The sequence below is a fragment of the Oryctolagus cuniculus genome, chromosome 3 (assembly GCF_051225735.1).
Source record: "Oryctolagus cuniculus isolate XC-2025 breed Fujian yellow rabbit chromosome 3, ASM5122573v1, whole genome shotgun sequence".
NCBI lineage: Eukaryota > Metazoa > Chordata > Mammalia > Lagomorpha > Leporidae > Oryctolagus > Oryctolagus cuniculus.
In genome coordinates this window covers 70,848,342-70,869,282 of record NC_142869.1, presented here as the reverse complement: position 1 = coordinate 70,869,282, position 20,941 = coordinate 70,848,342, and the positions used below count along the sequence as shown (strand labels likewise).

Here is a 20,941-nt window from a genome sequence, read left to right as displayed (position 1 = left end):
AAGGGAGCCAAATTGGAACGGAGCAGCTGGGACTTGAACTGGTGCCCATATGGGATGCTGGCATTGCAGGTGGTTTAGCTATTTGTACCATAATGACAACCCCCCTCAACCCTTCTGTCACTTGTTTTTACTGAACAGGACTATCTTTCTTGGATAATGCTCCTTTGATTTGCTAATAACTTGGTTGCTATTCCTGGTAGAAGAATGGTTTGGCTGCCACAGGAATATGGGGGACATCATAATCTTGCTCTTAGAGTACAGTAACTTTGATAGGAAATCCATTTGTGGTACTGACTTATGTAATAATACTATGTGCAAAAACAGAGTGTTTATCAAGTCTTATCTTAGATCAGCTGTGTACATAGTCACATCTGGGCCAACAGAACTTTGTTTTGGTTTGCAAACCACATGGGCCTCGCTTGTACAAAGAGATGCCATCAACCACCTTTGGCCAGACCCACGTTTCCGTGTGTCTGTCAATGAATGTAGCTTGTGTAACCTGAGTTTTCTAGCCTCCTCTTTCATTGCATGTTTAAATAAAGGCATGGAGTCATTCCAGACTGCTCCTGGTCCTTTGTTTGGTCAACCCTGACCGTTTCTATGGGGCCCCAGCTCTGCCATGCGCCGAATCCACACGTAGGCAGAAGCGCAGTCCACACTGGAGGTTAGCTTTCTGTCCAGGAGCGGCTTTTCAGCTGTCGGAGGGCTGCAGCAGACGCCTCCCTGGATCAGATTATCACTACCTTTAAAAGCCCGTATAAACAGCCGCTGTTGGAGCTGACTGTTGAGTCAGTTGTCAGAGTTCATAGAGTCAGGTATTGATTTGAAAGAGAGGAGACAAGCAACCCTGTTAGTAATGCATCTGTTAGGCGGCGCCTTTATTTAACCTTGTCTGTGGACGCCCAGATGCTACACGATGGACAAGGCAGCGGAACTTGACTGGGTCGCCTTCCGCTCACCCATCCCTGGCACCGACTGTAAATGAATCCCTCTGGGTGAGTCATTTTTGTTTTAGTGGGTGGGAGCTGGCTGTTTAGGAGGTCTGTAGGCACTTAGCTTCCATGTGGTTGGGGTGTTTGCCCCAGAGAACATTCCAGTATTCGGTGCAATAGATCAGAAAGAACTAACCACTGTTAACCAGATGACTCCTTTATTCCATTTTTTGGAACAAAGCTCATGGGACTGGGCCTGGGTTCCCATTCCTGTACTGTCCCTAAACAGTTATTTCAGCAACCTGGGCTTCAGGTTCTTTGTTTATAATATGAAGGCATAGCAGTCTGCTCCATTTGCCTGACTGGGCGGCTTTAACAGAAATGTATTTTCTCACAAGTCTGGAGACCTGAAGTCCAAGGTCAGGGCGCCAGTGGAGTTGGGTTCCTTCTGAGGCTTCTCTCCTCCGCCTGGAGATGGCTACCTTCTTGCTGTGCTTCCACCACACGGTCTCCCCTCTCTTCACGCCATGTCCTCATCTCCGCTTCTCATAAGGACCCCAGTCATGTAGGACAGGGCTCCTATCCCATCTGGCTTCCTTTCGCTTTTAAGGGACCTATTTCCAAGCATAGATGCATTCTGAGGTTCTGAGGGTTAACATTTCAGTATACTAATTTGGGTTGGGGGGGCGGTGAGTAGAATACAGTTCAGCCCATCTCAGGGCTGGCGGGGAGGGCTTAATCAGTGGTTTTCTGATGATGCTGTTAGAAGGTGTGTGTCCTCAGGAGGCGGCAGTGCCTAGCTAGGGTGACAGATTGTCCTGGCCTGCCCTGTCCTGAGAGGTGTTCAGGATGTGGGACTTGGAAAAACAACATACAAAACCAGAGGCAGTCGCAGGCAAACCTGGGGCTTGGCCAGTCACCTTGATCAGGCTCCCATGGAGGGCACAGGCCGGGGGCTCGCTTCTCCCACTCACCTCGACCTGAGCTGTGCCACCTTTGGCTTGTATGTTGACGTCCTAAGTGAGATGAATTTTCCCTGAGGGTTTAGTAGCTAAGGATCATTATAGAACCACTCAGTTCAGTGGTCTCCGAGGTCCTCTTCTGCTTCACATTCTAGGACTTAAGGTCATGTGCACACCCGTGTTCCAGCCAGTTGTCAGAAACTAGTAAGTGATTGGAGTAAAACGCATCTAGATTGTGGTTAAAAGTGAAATTAAGCAATATGGGGAAGTGTTTGTGAAGCCCTGCCTGTTGTGTGGTAGATCTTGGTGCTGTGTTGTTGTGATGAGAGATGATCCTGGTGGAGCGCTCACCTGGCTCTCTGCCATTATCTCCTAATTCAGCAGCAGTTCTGGGTCACCACCAGTAGCTGCTGCCCCATGTTACAGGTGAGGAAACTGAGGCACAGAGAGAGGAGTAGGCCAAGTCTCTTGCTGGTCAGGGAGGAGCCAGGACGGAGCAGGCAGTTGGTCTTGCATGCTGGGTCCCTGTGCTGAGGGCAGGTGCAGATGGCCCTGCACACGGGGAGCAGAGCTGCATGAGTAGGGGTAAGGCAGTAACATCCAGGCTCATGGACTCAGCTCAGTGCCCTCCCCAGCCCGCTGCTCACCTCCAGCTCATCCTACTTTTTGCTCTCCTAGAAGCCTGGCTTAGAACAATGTTCTGGTGTGTCAGGGGTTTGGGGGGGATTTCTCAATGAAGAATTAATTCCTCTCCATCTGTTTGATCTCCCTTTTAAAATTTTATTAGTTAATTTATTTCTCATTTTTTTTTCTTGAAAGGGAGACACAGAGACAGATAAAAATCTTCCTGGCAGTTCACTCCCTAAACTCCTGGTAGTTCACTCTCTTAATCCCTGCAATAACCAGGACTGGACTAGGTCAATGCCAGGAACCTGGAACTCAATCTTGGTCTTACACATGGATGGCAGGGACACAAGCACTTAAACTATCATATCCTCCCAGAGTACTCATTAGCAGAAAGCTGGAATCAGAGGTGAAGGCAGGACTGTAACCCAGGCACTCTGACCTGAGGTGCAGATGTCCCAAGCAGTGTCTTAATTGCTATACCAAAATGCAGGGGCAATGGTGTCTTGCTGGACTTGAATAATTCTCTGTTGTTTTTAGTGTAATCATCTTTTTGCAGCTAATCTTGATATGTAGAAATGATACTTGTTTTGCATTTAGCACAGTGCTATAAAATAACCTTAAAAGACGTTTAAGTAAAGAAGCAAGAGCTTTAAAAGCATTTGGTGACTCATAGCCTCGACCATGTACAGATAGGGCACCAACTGTGAAGCATGCGGTGAGAAAGATTGATTCTATGAAACACTGGAAAGGAGAGGCCGTGGTTCCTGAGAATCTTGAACCAGCAGCCTTTCAGGTCAGTCCCCAGTCCAGACTGGGTATGGCGTGGATCCTCAAGGTATCGGTCGCAAGCTCCTTGGGCGAGTAATGTGTCTGTTTGTTTGGTTTGATTTGGTTTGCAGTATTTATCAGTATTTTTGAAATGCTCCTAAAAGACAGGATAAGGGGAAAAGGTGAAAGGCTTTGCTCTAGAAAATTATTAGAGGTGCCGGGATGTGCAAGGGCTCGCCCTGTGTGGACACTAAGCTGCGGTGGTTCCAATGGTGTGGTTCTTGCTGTTGGAGCCTCATGGTCCATTGCCTGGGGTTTAGAAGCAGACCAGTTAGGATCCATCTTCAGCCTGACAGCAACCGAGGCTGCAGGCACTTTTCATAGGGTCAGTGTCGGTGGCCTGTCTGCCATCCTTGCTGGCACTGAGACTGCACAGAGCTGTGTCTTTGCTCAATGGAGTCTGATCAAGGCAAAGTGAGTTTACAACTCCTGGTGAGCCTCTCAGTGGGATGCTCACACTGGGCTGTTGCAGGATGGCTGAGGTCTGAGCTGGACCAATCTTTGGCCCCAGGATCTGTCAGCAGTGGGTGCTGTGTGTAGACTGGTACCTGGTACTAATGCCAGATCTTCCTTCTTAGCAGCCCAGTGCCCACAGAGGTGAGGATTGAGTTAAGAGACCACCTGGAAGCCCTGCACAAAGTTACCATAACTTGGGGACAGAGGGTTTAGACCTCTGCTTTTCCAGTCACTTTCCAAGCGGCAGCCAGAGTAGCCGCCACTCAGCAGCCTAATAAGACAGCTGACCGTTCTGACCAGAACATTCTGTGGTGTTTGCTCCTTTTGCTTCCTCCGGCAGTATGCATGTGGTTTCAGAATGTCTCAGTGTTGTGTTATTCCTCTACCCTGTCTTCCACTACCATTCCTTAAGGAGGCTCCAGATGCTTTTTTAAAAGTCTACTTAACATAGAGGAGGAAAAGAAAAGGTAACACAAGGATGCTGTTTAAGAAATAAAAGTACTTGTGTTTCAAAAGCCGACGGTCCCCAATCTTGAAATCTGTTGCACCTAACAAACTTTCCTCCCTGCAGGAAACATCTGTATGGATTATTTCATTGCAACCCCACGATGCTTGGACTTGAAGCACTTCCAGATCCCATGGACACCTGGGAGATTATAGAGACCATCGGTAAAGGCACCTATGGCAAAGTCTACAAGGTCACAAACAAGAAAGATGGGAGTCTGGCTGCAGTGAAAATTCTGGATCCGATCAGTGTAAGTATTGGTGGTAACATGTAACTGTAGTCTAGTGGTTCAGGCACATTGACTTGTCAACTTCTTTTCCAGATCTTAGGCATAATTTTCATGAAACCTGGCAAAAATCTCAAAACAGGTCATGAATTATCAGCTCCTTTGAATGAAAGGACTATACTTGCAGTTATACCTTTCCTCAACTTTTTTAAAAGATTTATTTTTTTGAGAGGGATGGGGGTTGGGGGGGGGCGAGAAAGTGAGAGAGAGAGAGAGAGAGAGAGAGAGAAATTTTCTATCCACTGGTTCACTCCCCAGATGGCTGCAGTGGCTGGGGCTGGGCCAGGCTAAAGCCTCGAGCCCAGCATTTCATGTGGGTCTCTCATATGGGTGGCAGGGTCCCAAGCACTTGAGTCATCTTCTCCTGCTTTTCTCAGGCCATTAGCAGGGAGCTGGATCAGAAGTGGAGCAGACAGGATTCCAGCTGTCACACATATTGGATGCCGGCCCTGCAGGCGGCAACTTTGCTTGCTATGCCACAATGCTGGCCCTTTCCTTCATTTTTGTTTCTTGCCCATTTCACTGTTATTTTGGTTTCAGCTCTCTGGACTCTTCAAAAGTTACTGTTTTGGAGAGGGTGATATATTGCATTCCATTCCTCGTCTCTCTGTGGGTTGCAAAGAGATCCAGTTTTATGATGTTTGATCATCTTGGGCTGACATCTTATTTCAGGACTCTGAGATTAAAATGCTATACACACTGAGCTTGAATGTGTCCTATTCTATGTTGGGTCCCTTTGCCTTTTTTTAACTGCTTTGGAAATCTAGATATCTTTCAATAGAAAAGACAATTATGAGAGTATTAAATAAAAAAGAATATCATAAAGACATTCTATTGATAGAATAATGACAAGGTTTCAGCTGGGATCTGGATGTCCATTGTTAGGTATTATGGAGATAGGAGAACTATGACATTAAAGATGTGTGTTGAAATAGGCTTCATTGAGTGTGATGTCCTCTCCTCACATTTAATCCAGTCTGCATTTTTTTTTAAACTCTGTCTAGGACATGGATGAAGAAATTGAGGCAGAATACAACATTCTGCAGTTTCTTCCTAATCATCCCAATGTGGTGAAGTTTTATGGGATGTTCTACAAAGCGGATCACTGTGTGGGAGGACAGCTCTGGCTGGTCCTGGAGGTAAGAGGCTCCTGCTGGGTAACCAGGCTCCAGTGGAGCACCAGGGGCAAACAGATGCTGTGGTTTGTTTGTTTGTTTGTTTGTTTATTTATTTATTTATTCATTCATTCATTCATTCATTCTCAGGCAGAGTGGACAGTGAAAGAGAGAGATAGAGAGAAAGGTCTTCCTTTGCCGTTGGTTCACCCTCCAATGGCCACCGCGGTCGGCGCACTGCGGCTGATCTGATGGCAGGAGCCAGGTGCTTCTCCTGGTCTCCCATGGGGTGCAGGGCCCAAGTCCTTGGGCCATCCTCCACTGCACTCCCGGGCCACAGCAGAGAGCTGGCCTGGAAGAGGGGCAACTGGGACAGAATCCGGCACCCCAACCGGGACTGCAACCCGGTGTGCCGGCGCCGCAAGGCGGAGGATTAGCCTAGTGAGCCGCAGCGCCGGCTTGTTTTGTTTTTTAAAGAATTATTTTATTTATTTGAAAGACAGAGTTACAGAGAGAGGTAGAGCTAGAGAGAGAGGTCTTCCATCTGCTGGTTCACTCCCCAAATGACTGCAACAGTCAGAGTTGTGCCGATCTGAAGCCAGGAGCCAGGAGCTTCTTTCAGGTCTCCCACACGAGTGCAGGAGCCCATGGACTTGGGTCATCTTCCATTGCTTTTCAAGGCCATAGCAGAGAGCTTGATCAGAAGTGGAGTAGCCAGGAATCGAAGCAGCACCCATATGGGATGCTGGCACTGAAGGCTGGGGCTTTAACCCACTGTGCCATAGTGCTGGCCCCAACAGATGCTTTGTTGACTACATACTGCCTTCAGGGTCACACTTGAAGAGTAGATAGGAACCTTGCTGGGTGTGGAATTCTCTGCACTTCCTACAGGTAGGCTGTATGCTGAAAATAGTCTTTTTTTCTCTGCTTCCCAAGTTTGATAATCTTTTCTTCTAATACAGAGTGGATCTAGGAGTATAATTGTAAAAGGTTATTTTGTTCCTTACACTGAGAACATTTCATAGGGCACATGTTCCAGCTGATTGCAAGTCATTTTCAAAAATTGTTAACCCAAAGTTTACTTTGCTTGCCCAGTTTGGATATGCGTGTTGATGTCCCTTAGTGGTCATCTTCAATTAGATTTTCTACAAAGTGACCCAGGAGTTGGTAAGGAAGGTTTATTGGAGAGTTACTGAAGGAGAAGGCCAGGTGGGAAGTGAGAAGGCAGGCGCGGGCAAGGAGGAGGATGAATGGAAGTGTGGTTGTGACAGAGGCCTCAGCAGATCGTGTGGAGAAATAAAGAGCTGGGACGCTTTCTCAGAGTTGCCTTGAATCGTGAGTCCACGTCGGGCAGCCACTGGTTGCATGACCTCGGGGAGGCAGTTCCCTGTAGCGGAAGGCAGTTCCTGGTGAGAGGGGCAGCTGGGAGCCGGAGCAGGGAGCAGTTGCTATTCCCAGCATCCTGTGCTCTCAAATGGGAAGCTGAAGGGAATATCATTGTATCCCCTCTCCTCCTTCAGTTTTCTTCCTTTTTAATGTGAGTGAATGTGTGCCTGTGGGCGCAAAAGAGTCAATTGCCCCATGGGACTAAAAAGACCAGGACAAAGTTGGCAATACAAGAAATCAGTGTATTGGATCAGGCCCATTGCCTCATCCCCATCAGGCCCACCCTGATTTTGGTTTGGTCTGCCCCTCTGCATCAGCTCTTGCCTCCCCTGCTGGGGTCATGGGTGATCCAGCAGCCCATGGACACACAGGGAAGCCATGAAAGAGGAGTGCCCCAGGACAGGTGCGCTCTCACGCACCTCTGGGTGGAATCTGCCTGGCTCTGGGAGAGCCTGAGCATGGGGCAGTATGTACTGGCTGCCATGGCAACCATGCATGAGGCATTCCTGTGCTGTATTCAGGTAGAGAACCTGCAGGGAAACTGGCTTGGGTATTTTGTCACATAAATGGCCTTCCTGAGAATATGAACATGTAAGGGATTTTGGTTTCCAGGACTCATCTTTGTCCCTTGAGTTGGTGGTTAAGTCATAGGACATTCCTTTGTTTTCACCTTCTGAGTTTTATTAACCCTCTTCCTGCAAGAATTTGAAGAATGTTAGGCTGCCAATAAAGCCCTTTAGCATTGCTGCTTTGTGTGGGAGTTGTAAGGTATCGATTCTGAAGTCTCTGTATTTATCTTGAACTCCATACGACCTCTCTGTTTTAAACCTCATTATAACTTAAGTGCAGTGACCAAGAAATCTTAATTTCTGCTCATTTTCCTCTGGACTCAAATAGGCTTTGCATTCAGATCTAGGAAACTGGAACTGAATTTTTGAGGGCCCACTAAGGGGCCTTTCCACTGTGTGAGCAGGCAGGCAGTGGGCTGCTCTCTCCTGAGGCCACCTGGTGAATGAATGCTCGCCTCTTCCTGAGGAGGGGTGAGCCTCACTCAGGTGTGGCCCTCAAACATGGCCAGAGCCACCGGGAAGGGTGCATCTGACTTTGAAAGATAAGAAGAGGAGCCAGCGCTGGTGGCATAATGGGTAAAGCTGCTGCCTGCAGTGTCGGCATCCCATATGGGTGCCAGTTCAAGACGGGTTGTTCCACTTCCGATCCAGCTCTCTGCTATGGCCTGGGAAAGCAGTAGAAGATGGCCCAAGTCCTTGGGCCCCTGCACCCACGTGGGAGACCCAGAAGAAGCTCCTGGCTCCTGGCTTTGGATTGGCACAGCTCCAACCATTGCAGCCAGTTGGGGAGTGAACCAGTAGATGGAAAACTTCTCTCTCTCTCTCTCTGCTTCTCCTTCTCTCTCTGTGTAACTCTGACTTTCAAATAAATAAATAAATAAATCTTTAAAAAAAAAAAGGGGGGGGGGAAGATGAGAAGGAGCCCAGGACTTTGAACTGAGCCCTGAGCAGATGCTCCTCTGCCAGCTGCCTCTGGCTTTTCCAGGTGACCACGTGCAGATAATGAGGCTGCCTTGAGTCACTGAATTATTCAGACATGGGCAATACAATCTGCTGACCCTTGACTTTTGCTGGTGGCTTTGACCTCTACCAAAGTTGGCGGCATGGGATACCAAATATCCTCAGTCATTTTTGTCTCAGGATGGGGTTGTCTCAATAAACTGCTGGATGGTGAGGGTGCCCGGTGCTTCCAGTAGTTAGGGGTCTCTAGACTCCTGATGGTGCTGGAAGCCTCAGCTTTCCTTCAGTTCATTCCCCAAGTGTTCAGTGGAGAGGAGAGGACAGGCCTACAGTCACCTGACCAGTTACTTGACAGGAAAACCTTTTCTCACTTTTCTCACATCACATGCTGCTGCCAGCGGTGATGCCCTGTGTTGGGTCATAGGAACCTGGGGGTGGGGTGTCCAGCTGGGCTGGCAGCACGTTGATGATGGCAGTCCATGCAGCGCCTGCCCCTAGTGCTCCCATTGCAGCTTTTTAAGGCACATTTTAGGAGTCTCACCAATTAAATTATGATCTGCTTAGTATTATTCTCCTCATCCTCTATATTGAGATTAAACTTATTTTGTCTTTGCTCTTTCCTTGCCCAACACAGTAAAAGAACTGGTTAGAGGCTGGTGCCGCGGCTCAATAGGCTAATCCTCTGCCTGCGGCACTGGCACACCAGGTTCTAGTCCTGGTTGGGGCGCCAGATTCTGTCCTGGTTGCCCCTCTTCCAGGCCAGCTCTCTGCTATGGCCCGGGAGTGCAGTGGAGGATGGCCCAAGTCCTTGGGCCCTGCACCCCATGGGAGACCAGGAGAGGCACCTGGCTCCTGGCTTCGGATCAGCGCGGTATGCCGGCCGCAGCGGCCATTGGAGGGTGAACCAATGGCAAAGGAAGACCTTTCTCTCTGTCTCTCTCTCTCTCTCACTGTTCACTCTGCCTGTCAAAAAAAAAAAAAAAAAAAAAAAAAAAAAAAAAAAAAAACAAACCTGGTTAGAAGCTTTTCCACCTCCTTAAATCACCATGAGTCTGAAAACAAAAGCAAATAAAAATGTCACTTCTGAAATTCGTTGATAATTGTTAGTAGAAAGCAAACAAAAACTATCTTATAATGGACGCACACTATATTACGAAGTTATGTATTTTGGAAAATTTGTGAAGATGTTTTATGTGAATTTTAATATTTTAAAAACTAAGTCTCATCTCGCTTATATAAAATATAAGAAATTAGAACTTTAAGAAAATAAGATACTAGTAAGGAAAAGAATACCTCATAGGTGCTAAAGCATGAGCTACCTTTTCTCTTTTTTCCTTTTAGTGTAAAACTTTCAGCAGGTGGAAACTACTCATGTCAGCGTAATGCACATGTTCAATTTAAAAGGTTTAGTGTACTGGTAAATGTGGCAATAAAATAAAAAAACTGTCTAGTTGATGCTTTTACTCAAGGCTCTAGAAAATGCAGTCTAGGCCTGAATAGATTGGAAGTGTCACAGGTGAAACCATTTTCACCTGTTGACACTGTCATGAATTAAGTTGACTGGGCAAGAAGTCAGAGTCTTAGAAGGACCCCGAAGGCCTAGAACCTATGCCCGGGAGGGCTTGATTGCCAGAGAAGGTTAGAAAGCACTGGAGCATGAAGTCACTGGCTCAGACAGTAGGTTCCAAGTTCCAAAATGAGAAGTGTTGGAATGCCGAGAGTCTGGGTGGAGGCATAGAACACTTGGGACTTGGAAAAAGCAAAGGACTTTGAAAGGCAAGAGTTGCATCCTGCATTCATGTGCTTTATGATTTTAGCCAGAGAGAGAGCTAAGCTGGGGAGCAGGAGTGATTGTGCCCGCCCCATGTCTACTCCAGAAGCAAGTGCCCTGGAGAGAGAATGAGATGGTGGTGGGAGTCTTGGGGCCTGTCTGCCTCTCATGGGTGAGCATTTGCCCACTCTGATGGGAACTTGAGCATTTCATGGGACAGAGTTCTCTTTTGTCTAGCTGCAAGTCAGTGACTTTAGCTGGTGCTCAGCAAACACAGTCTGCCCTATCACAGGGGAAATATGTCCTGTCCTGGACTTACAGAGAGGCAGATAGTGTCCAACGTGATGCTTCCTGGGAGATCTTCGAGTGATTGTGACTACCCTTGACGTTTGCTTTATACTTTCTATAAAACCTCCCACTCTTGAAGGATCAAGCCTACTGAACAAAAAGGCACTGAAAAGAAATTCTCAGTTCTGCAATCTGACCAGATCAAACCAAGATGCTGGTATAGAATCTATTGAAAGTTGGAGCCTAGGCCAGAATATAGGTCTGGTGATTGTGTTGCATGGCACATTCTTTAATAACGTGGGAGAAGGTTGATGGCTTAATGAGCAAGGAACATTTTTTTGCTTGAAATTATGACCATCCTAGAAAATGCACATACTGTGATAGAATCAATATTCACCAATGTTTTGGAAAATAGATGTGAAATGTAAATGGTTTTTCTATTTTTCTTGGTTTGGAGCAAAATGCTCATTATATTCTGGGTGCATCCAGTTGCCACGTTTCTTGAATGCTGAGGGCATAGGGAGGGACTGTGGGGATGGAGACACACCTCTGTATTTGAATCTGGTGGCTGGCAGAGTGGTAGGAACAAAGAGGAGGCTGATGGGCCAACCCTCAGGGCTGAGGCATGAGGCTTGGTTGTCTTCTTACAGTTCTAAGGGGAGTTATTTGATGCACTTAAATATTGTTGTCATGCTTTTTAAATGTTCAGCCCATTTCACTGAACATTTATTCTGGTTCGAAAATTATTGGTGTGTACCTGCTCTCTTTTATATATCCAAGTACCAATGTCTTTTCAATAACCCACAGGCTGCCCTTTGAAACCTGGCTGGTAGGTTTATTAACTTCATGGGACAAGCTTCCATTATAGGTACCCTGAGTAGTTTAATTATATATTCCTGTGAATCCTAGGAAGTTAGACAGTTCTGAAACTCTGACATTTAGTGAACAAAAGGCACCAGCTGGGTAGGTTCCCTTTGCTGTTTTTAAATCCACAGCTGAGGTTTAGTACTGAGGACAAATAACTGTTCTTAATCCCTTCCTAGGTTATAGAGTTACAAAGAAAGTTTATAAGCTGGCTACCTATATAAAATATTGCCGTAGAGGTCCTTCTCGCAAAAATGCCTGTACTTGAATTAGGGAAGGAGAGAAACTAAAATGAAGTTTCAGGGGGAAATTCTAAGGTTGTGCTTATGTGGATTGTCACACAGTAGCTAATTTAAATGTTATGTGGGTAGATTAAAAAAAAAGATTTATTTATTTATTTATTTGAAAGTTAGAGTAAAAGACAAAAAAGAGAGAGAGATTTCATCTACTTGTTCACTCCCCAAATGGCTGCAATGGCCGGGGCCAGGCCAAACCCAAGCCAGAATCGAGGATTTTCATCCAGGTTTCCTATATAGGTAGCCCAGACACTGGGGCCATTGTCTGCAGCTTTTGCCAGGCTATGAGCAGGGAGCTGTCTTGGAAGTGGAGTAGCTGGGACATGAACCGATGTCCATAAGGAATGCTGATGTTATAGACAGTGACTTCACCCATTATACCACAACACCAACCCCTCTGGATAGAATTTTAATGGCATACTTGCAATCCAAGAAAGCTTGGGCCTCCCTGGGAGGAGAGCTAGGCTGGGGGGTGGTCCCAGTGAAGGTGCTGTCATGCCTGGCATTCCCATTACTGCTTTGACCTTAGAGGACCAACAGCTATTGTTGATATTTCCCTAGTCACTGTCCCTTCTTCACCTTCCAGATTCAGTGAGAAATTCCCGTCAGTTCTGTCTCATAGACAGCCCCCAAATCTGCCCCTTCCTTTTCATCATGACTTGACTTTGGCCCAGACTCCCTTGATTGCTTCAATCTCTAATGAATGCCCAACTCTGGTGGTATCCTCTCCTGTCATCTTCCTATCTACTGCCCAAGTCATCTTTCTAGAGTGCAAATCTGAACACTGTGGCCTCCTGCCTTAAAAGCTCTCCATAGCTGATTCTCCTTATCTAATGGCATGTGGTACTATAATAGGCATAATGTAGGATAATAGACCCCGTCTTCCTTAGCAGGGCACCTATCTTACACCTTCCTTTTCTATCTCCATGCCCTAGGATCTCGGCATGCTTTGTCCCAACAGTAGCGGAATATGTAAGATTTACATGCATGTGCACGTCTTATTTCTCTGTGTTCCCTTTCTATGTACACAATGTCCTGTTTCCCTTATCTGCCTCCCCCAAGGTCCATTTGTCCTTCAGATCCCTTGTAAATGTTCTGGCATCTGGGAAGATCTCCCAGATTTTCCCCTTTTACTTTCCCTTAGCAGAATTCACCCTTCCCTGCTCAGGGCCACCACACTCCATTAGGTACAGCCCTGCTTCCACACTCCATACACTAATCACTCAGGTGTATTTTACTGGGCCTGGGCTCTTTGAGGCTAGGGACTGCATCATATTCATCATTGAGTAGTGGGTAACAAACTGGAAAGCTGCAGACTAGTGTGAACAAAGACCTTAATGACTCAATTTTATTTTGCATCCCCACCTGCCTATAGAAGACAACTGATTCTAACTCATCTGTTAAACTTACATCCAGTTGAGTGACTTCTTTGGTAAGGAGCATAGTTCAGTGTTTATATCTCATTTTCACCGTCCAGTTCAAAGCTCAGTTGTTTAGGTCAGTGCTGTGTTTTAGGGCCTTTTCTTTCCCTCTTTTCCTTCCATTCTATCTGGATTATGTCTGGACCTGGGTACAACCAGTTGCTCATATAAAGCCAGGGCAGTGGGGCACAGGTCCCATCTCCCTCCCAGAGGGAGCTGCCTCTCTCTGACTTTGTCTTTTCAATCTCTGAAAGCTCCATGACTCCAGCCCCCAAAGATTCCCCTTGTTCGTATGGGTAAGAACTTTGCTTTTGTCAAGTCCTAGATTCTTCCTTGGTCATCAGTAAACTTTATATCAATTCCTTGTTTCTGGAGACACACACACACACACATACATACACACACACATTTTGTCTTTTTTTGGATACATTTTATCTTTCAAAAGTCCAGATTTTATGACTATTAGTTATGGCACCAAAAATGCATTCACTGCTCAAGAGTATCCTTTCAGGGTCATGAAAGACATAGAATCAAAAAGTATACAGAGTCCTTTGAAAGACATTTATCTGGCACTCAACAATGGGCCATCAGAGCCATGGGTATTGAGTTAAATCTGAAATGGGTAGATAGTAGATTCCAAACTTTCTAATATATTCCTGAACTCATAGGGCCATCTTGCCTTCAATGTATTTCATTGCTTTTAGAGATCCTCTTATAATTCCTGAGAGACAGTAATTTTGCTATAGTTTATTTTTTTTTAATTATTTGACAGGTAGAGTTATAGACAGTGAGAGAGAGAGACAGAGAGAAAGGTCTTCCTTCCATTGGCTCACTCCCCAAATGGCTACTATGGCCAGTGTGCTGCGCTGATCCAAAGCCAGGAGCCAGGTGCTTCTTCCTGGTCTCCCATGAGGGTGCAGGGCCCAAGCACTTGGGTCATCCTCCACTGCCCTCCCGGGCCACAGCAGAGAGCTGGGCTGGAAGAGGATTAAGCAGGATTAGAACCCAGGACTAGAACCTGGTGCCCATATGGGATGCCAGTGCCACAGGTGGAGGATTAGCCAAGTGAGTCACAGTGCCCACCCCAGCTATAGTTTTTTTTTTTTTAAGATTTATTTATTTATTTATTTGAAACGAAGTGTTACAGAGAGGCAAAGGTAGAAGCAGAGAGAGAAGTCTTCCATCCACTGGTTCATTCCCTAGATGGTTGCAACAGCTGGAGCTGCACTGATCCAAAGACAGGAGCCAGGAGCTTCCTTTAGGTCTCCCATGTGGATGCAGGGACCCAAGGACTTGGGTCATCTTCTACTGCTTTCCCAGGCCATAGCAGAGAGCTGGATCCTATAGGGGCAGCAGTTCAAGTCCCTGCTGCTCCAGTTCTGATCTAGCTCCCTGCTAATGCACCTGGGAAAGCAACGGAAGATGACCCAAATCCTTGGGTCCCTGCACCCACAGGGGAGACCCGGAGAAAGCTCTTGGCTCCTGGCTCCTGGCTTCAGATCAGCTCAGCTCTGGCCATTGCTGCCATTTGGGGAGTGAACCGGTGGATGGAGGATCTCTCTCTCTCTCTCTCTGTCTCTGCCTCTGTCTCTCTGTAACTCTGCTTTCAAATAAATTGAACAATTTAAATGATAAAAACTTGGACAGATTTATGTACAGGTTATCATCTTGATATTGAATGTGTATGCAAGGTATATGCCAAAGTATATGACACAAATATCAAATAAAGGCATCTGTTCTCTTTGTTAAAATGTTGCAGATGTTAGTAATTAGAGTCAAATAGAGCCTAATGTGTTATTATCTTGATGAAGAGTTATCTTCTTTTAAGAAAGCTGTTCATCTGTGCTCCCTCAGGTTTCCTTGGATAAGAGATGCCGGTTGACTTAAGCAGCTACAACCAGCTAACTGGTTATGAAATTGTAGTCACAGTGCCAGGAGGAAACCGGGGGCTCTAATGCAGGGTTTTTGCCTTTGCAACATCCATTACGGCTGTTAGAATCTGATGAAAGCTCTGAAGTTTCTCCCTAGGGAAGTGCATGATGCATCGACACGGTGTTACCTACAATTTCAGGATATTTACATGCCCTGCTCAAAGTAGTTAAGAATTCTTGATTTAAGGTAGCTCGTAGCAACTGAATTTGTACATGCACTTCTACAATTTGTAAAAGTTATCCTTGAAAGCTGTTGAAGAACTCAGGAAATACAATAAACTTCCTTTATTTACTCAAACCTCAATAATATACAATACACTACATAACAAGGAGAAAGTATGCAAAATAAAATCTCAGTGTTCTTAATTACAGAAGAGAGAGAGAGAGAACATACAGTTGTGGAAAGCCCAAAGTTGAGTAGGCGAAGGTTAAATGCTTATGTGATGCAACTCCACTCAATTTACACTCAGTGGCAACTCTGGAAAGAGCTACTGGTTGGGCTCCTGGTGCCTGCGGTACCAGCACTAGAGGTGGGAAGATCTGAAGTCCCTGAAGTTTCTTCCCTTTCCATTATCAATGGGATCTTGCCTCTTCTGGGCCCTTCCTATCCTCAAAGTGCATGTTTGAAAAACAGATATTCACAAAAAGTGAAAAATACCTAGGAAGTCACTGTGATTACTTACAAGCGTTTTCTTTCAGATTCCTAAATAATAAGTTGTGCTTTTGTACTTTGCTTGGCAATTAAAAAGCCAGCTTTCTGGGTGTGCACTTTCACTCATAAATCATCACCTTGGGTAAAGAATACACATAAAGAACTGGATTCGACTGAGTAATGGAAATTTAAAGACTAATTATTCCAAGCTGGAGTTTTGTCATCTTCAGATTTACTTTATTACAATAAATCAGTAATCAGTGCGTCTTTCTTTTTAATTTGAGTCTCTTCTTTTTGTCTGTGTTCTTTTTCTCTGTTGGCCATGTCGTCTCACAGCTGTGTAATGGGGGCTCCGTCACTGAGCTCGTCAAAGGCCTGCTCAGGTGCGGCCAGCGGTTGGACGAAGCATTGATCTCCTACATCTTGTACGGGGCCCTCTTGGTAAGACACGTATCAGGCTGGGATGACAGCAGAAGGGACAATTTGTCCATGGCTTGGAGCCTCATTGCATATTAATGATGGAGAAACCACATTATCATATGCAAGGATTAACCACAGGAAGTTGTTGCCAAGTGGGGTTTTTGAGTAGACCTTTTAATAGTGGGGTAACTGCTTTAAAACAAGCATGTCAGTTTCCCCTTTCTCTTCCCGGTGTTCCGTGGTGGCGGTGGGACGGCATGCAGGGCCTCCAGCACCTGCACAACAACCGGATCATCCACCGTGACGTGAAGGGGAATAACATTCTTCTGACAACAGAAGGAGGAGTTAAGCTCGTTGACTTTGGTAATGACTGCTTGCCGTTTGTTTTCTTGATGTGTGCTGTTTAGCCGAAGGGGACAAGGCACTGCTATCCCAGAAGTCTGGGGGACTCTCAGGGAAACGCAGCCTGCAGGGGGAGGGGGAGCTCACCAGATGGAGCGCTCTAGGAGAGGCTGTTAATCCGTTTTCAGCCTTAGAAGCAATTTGATTGAAGATGGAAAGTGGAAGTGTTTCAAAAGAAGAACTTGACAGGAAAAGTTTTTGGTTTTCTGGTAAGAATTTCACATCTCAGAGCAGTTGTCTATGATTTTCATTTTGTCATTTCTTCTTTTGCATATGTAAAGAGAAAGCTGTTCAGTGCTTCAAATGACTTTCACTAGCCTTAGGCTCACTTAGTCCCAGCGAGCAGAAGGTAAAATAGTCCTTTGGGCCTGGGAGCTAACATCCCTTTAAACTATGATTATTGCTGACTTGTGAGGCTGGTTGAACTGGAAACATTAACAGGAAGTGGATGGGAAATATCGCCTAATCCCAGAGAACTATTAAATATCTCCTGGCTCATATGTTGATATTCACAAGCCAAAAAAAAAAAAAAAAAAAAAAAACCATTTGGTTTTCCTTTTTAGGTGAAATGAAGAGTTTAATCTTGTAAATAAGTTCAGTGGTAGAACTTCAGAGTCAGGTCATTGTTATAAAAAATGAGAAAGCATTTAGAAAAATACTTTTGAAATGTTATTAGTGTTATCATAGTAACAGATTGACTTGGGATATTTATTATTTTATTGGTAAGAGAATTCAGTGTAAAAAAGTTTCAGTGAATCATTTGCTCAGAATAAATGACTTAAATGAAGTTGCTTTAGGTATTTTGATCTTTTTGCTAAGGAGCAAATTTGAGAAATAAGCCCACCAGAGACCACCTACCCACCAAAGGATGGACTGTGACACATGAAGTCAGCAAAAAGTGAGGCTTTATTCACGACTTTCCCAGGGCGGGTGCCCTGTCTGGAGGCATTCATCCCCTAGTGTGCAGGTCCCTCCCCTGCTTCCTCACTGGCTGAGATTCTTCCTGAAAGTGTCTGAGATTGTCCTGCCCTCCCTTTTTGCTCCCGAGGCAGCAGGCTTTGTTTGAATTTCTTGGACGTAGGTCCGATAGCCATTTTGTGCCTTGTTCCTCCCCTTCCCTTGTTAAGCTCTGACTGTACTTTGAATTCCTCTACTGAAAATGGGCCATCAATTGTTTTGCTCACAGCAAGCCAATAAACATAGCAGAGGGGCACTTTGCTTAAGCCTTTTGCTTCTCTCTCTAAGGAATGATAGAACACTAGGATGCTGCATATCTGACATTAGAGAGATGTTTTCTACACCCTCCTGGGGGGCAGTAAATATGTTGTGAGAGAAACAGAAGGACCAAGATGGAGATTAATCCACTCATTAGCTTTGTGATTTGGTTTGCGGATAGACACCCCTAATCTTTCCAGTTGAAGATTTTTGAATTTCTAACAATGGAAAAAGAAACTTATGGAAATTCAGAACAGAATGATATAGTTGCTTTTTGTTTGTTTTAGCACAACTGTGATGGGAGACTTGGTAAAACAGCAAATTATATGTGGCCACCAGGGCTTAAAGAGCCCCCTTTGGTTTTCCGGTAAAGGGAATACAAACAGCTAACCCAATAGCCAGCCACCAAAAAACAACCTCAACAAATCTACATGGGTGGGTGGTTGGCTAACACACAGTATTCAGGTTTCTAAAGTCTTTTCATCAACAGCATTAGTAGCAAACCTTGCTATTCTCTTAAGTACTGTGTTAGACTTCTGCTTGGTATAAAAGAATACTTTATATGTATTTGTAGAATGCTAGAACTTTCAAGTAAAATGTAAATAAATAACTTTTAAAAGTTTTTAAAGATTTGCTTATTTATTGGAAAGGTAGAGTGACAGAGATTGTCCATCTGCTGGTTCACTTCCCAGATGCTTACAACAGCTGGCGCTAGGCCAGGCCAAAGCCAGGAGCTAGGAACTCCAACCAGGTTTCCCATGTGTGTGGCATGAACTCAAGAACTTGAGCCATCATCCAGTGCTTCCCAGGAGCATCAGCAGGGAGCTGAATCAGAAGTAGAGTAGCCAGAACTTGAACAGGCACCCTGATATGGGATGTAGTTGCTCAAACAGTAGCTTAACCTGCTGTACAAATACCTACCCTAAATTTAAAAAAAAATTAAAAAGGTAATGTAGTTACACAATTAGTAAAAGGCATAACTAGGATGGAAAACAGGTTCCTCTGCTTCTTAATCTCATATACCTTTATTTCTATTTTGTTCCTTCATGGTATAAAGAAGAGAGCTAGATAAAGGACATTGGAATTATATTAAAATTCATTGAGCACAGATAATAACATTATTGTCAATTTCTTTTTCCACTTGACAAACATTGCTTTCTTGATAGTTTTCAGGCTTCCAGGCATGATAAAACATGGAAATTTTTTTAATGTCTACACCAGGGCTCTATTACATATGTATCGATCTTCTCCCTCCATAAAATGAAGTACCTATTTAAGAAAGAAATTGCCTCCCTCTTTGAAGACCTGTTCTTTCCACTGGGATCTCACTCACAGAGATCTTTTTGCCAGAGTGTCTTGGCTTTCCATGCCTGAAATACTCTCATGGGCTTTTCAGCCAGATCCGAGTGCCTTTAGGGCTGATTCTGAGGCCAGAGTGCTATTTAGGACATCCGCCATTCTATGAGTCTGCTGAGTCTGAAGGGAGGAGAGAACCTCCACTTTGACTATGACCGTGTCTAAACAAGATAAGAGTCGGAGAACTCAAGGGGCTTCCATAGCCTTGGAAACTCATAACTGGTGCATAGGGAGATTACTGATGCCATAAACAGGAGTGTCAATTGGTAAAGTCAACAACAGGAGTCACTGTGCACTTACTCCTCATGTAGGATCTCGGTCCTTAACGTGCTGTACACTGAGGCTTAATGCTATAACGAGTACTCAAACAGTATATTTCACTTTGTGTTTCTATGGGGGTGCAAACGACTGAAATCTTTACTTAATGTACACTAAACTGATCTTCTGTAAAAAAAAAAAAAAAAAAAAAAAAAGAAAGAAAGAAATTTTCAATTCCCAACTTGACTCTCACTGGGATTAAACATGACAATAGGTCTGATCTGATTTCATCATCATTTTAAAAAAATCATCTATTATTTTTCACTTTATGTTTCTGTGTGGGAGCAAACTGTTGAAATACTTACTTAAGGTATACTAAGCTGATCTTCTGTATATTAAGATAATCGAAAATGAATCTTGATGTGAATGGAAGGGGAGAGGGAGTGGGAAAGGGGAGGGTTGTTGGTGGGAGGGACGGTATGGGGGGGGAAGCCATTGTAACCCATGAGTCGTACTTTGGAAATTTATATTCATTAAATAAAAGATAAAAAAAAAAAAAAAAAAAAAAAAAAAAAAAAAAAAAAAAAAGAAAGAAAGAAATTGCCTAAAATGATTTGGGAATGTAATAGGAAGATATTTGGGGTTGATGTAGTTGTTGATATTTTTGTTTTGATTCCTATTTGCAGTGATAAGAATAACACTGTTCATTAGGAAAAAAGGTCTAATGATTTGATTAGAATGATAAACACTCCAGCCAGCATACTGGGGTTATTAACAAACTACAGCTCAGGGGCCAAATATGACTCACCACCTATTTTTGTGTAGCCCCTAAGCTAAGAATGGTTTTTTATATTTTTAAGTGATTGGAAAAGACCTACAAGAATGTTTGTGACAGATGAAAATTGTATGAAATTCAGATTTCAGCATTCGTCAGCTGGAAAGCAGCCACATTCAATGGTTCCTGTGTTCTCTAATGCTGCTTTTGCATCTTGACAACAGAGTTGAATAGTTGTGACTGAGACTGCATGACCCAAGAACCCTAAATTATTTAGACCCTTTATGGCTAAAGCTCACTAACTCCTGCTAGCATGAACCTCTGTTCACTGCTGAATTTTGATACCCTTTTCTTGTAGGCGTCTCAGCTCAACTCACCAGCACACGTCTGCGGAGAAACACGTCTGTTGGTACCCCATTCTGGATGGCCCCTGAGGTAAGTAGGAAGCATCTAGTTTTTTGCATTTGTTGAGTGTCTTGGTATCTGTGCCTCTTTATGCTTAGATCATGTGCTCCAAAATTTTCAAGGAGAAGGAAATCCATTATTCTCATTGACCTGTAAGCATTATGGTGAGTGATACATATGAGACTTAATCCCAGGAAAGCAGAATTGGCTCACAGCTGGCCCATGGGGTACCTTCATGCAATTAGAAAAAGGTACCCCCCT

General features: G+C 44.6%; 1 protein-coding gene across 2 annotated transcripts in view; it reads left to right on the top strand.

Annotated features, from left to right (window-relative positions):
- MYO3B (myosin IIIB) overlaps positions 1-20,941 on the top strand; it is a 474,261-nt gene that overhangs the window by 13,510 nt on the left and 439,810 nt on the right. Inside the window, exons 1-6 of one of the 2 annotated variants that reach the window (XM_089328195.1) lie at positions 769-995; positions 4,377-4,560; positions 5,601-5,735; positions 16,186-16,290; positions 16,533-16,632; positions 20,634-20,710. In XM_089328195.1, coding sequence (XP_089184321.1) covers positions 982-995; positions 4,377-4,560; positions 5,601-5,735; positions 16,186-16,290; positions 16,533-16,632; positions 20,634-20,710 — 615 coding nt within the window. In that variant the 5' untranslated portion in view covers positions 769-981. Of the gene's footprint in view, positions 1-768; positions 996-4,376; positions 4,561-5,600; positions 5,736-16,185; positions 16,291-16,532; positions 16,633-20,633; positions 20,711-20,941 lie in introns of those variants that run through there. The other variant, XM_070070709.2, reaches the window with a different exon arrangement.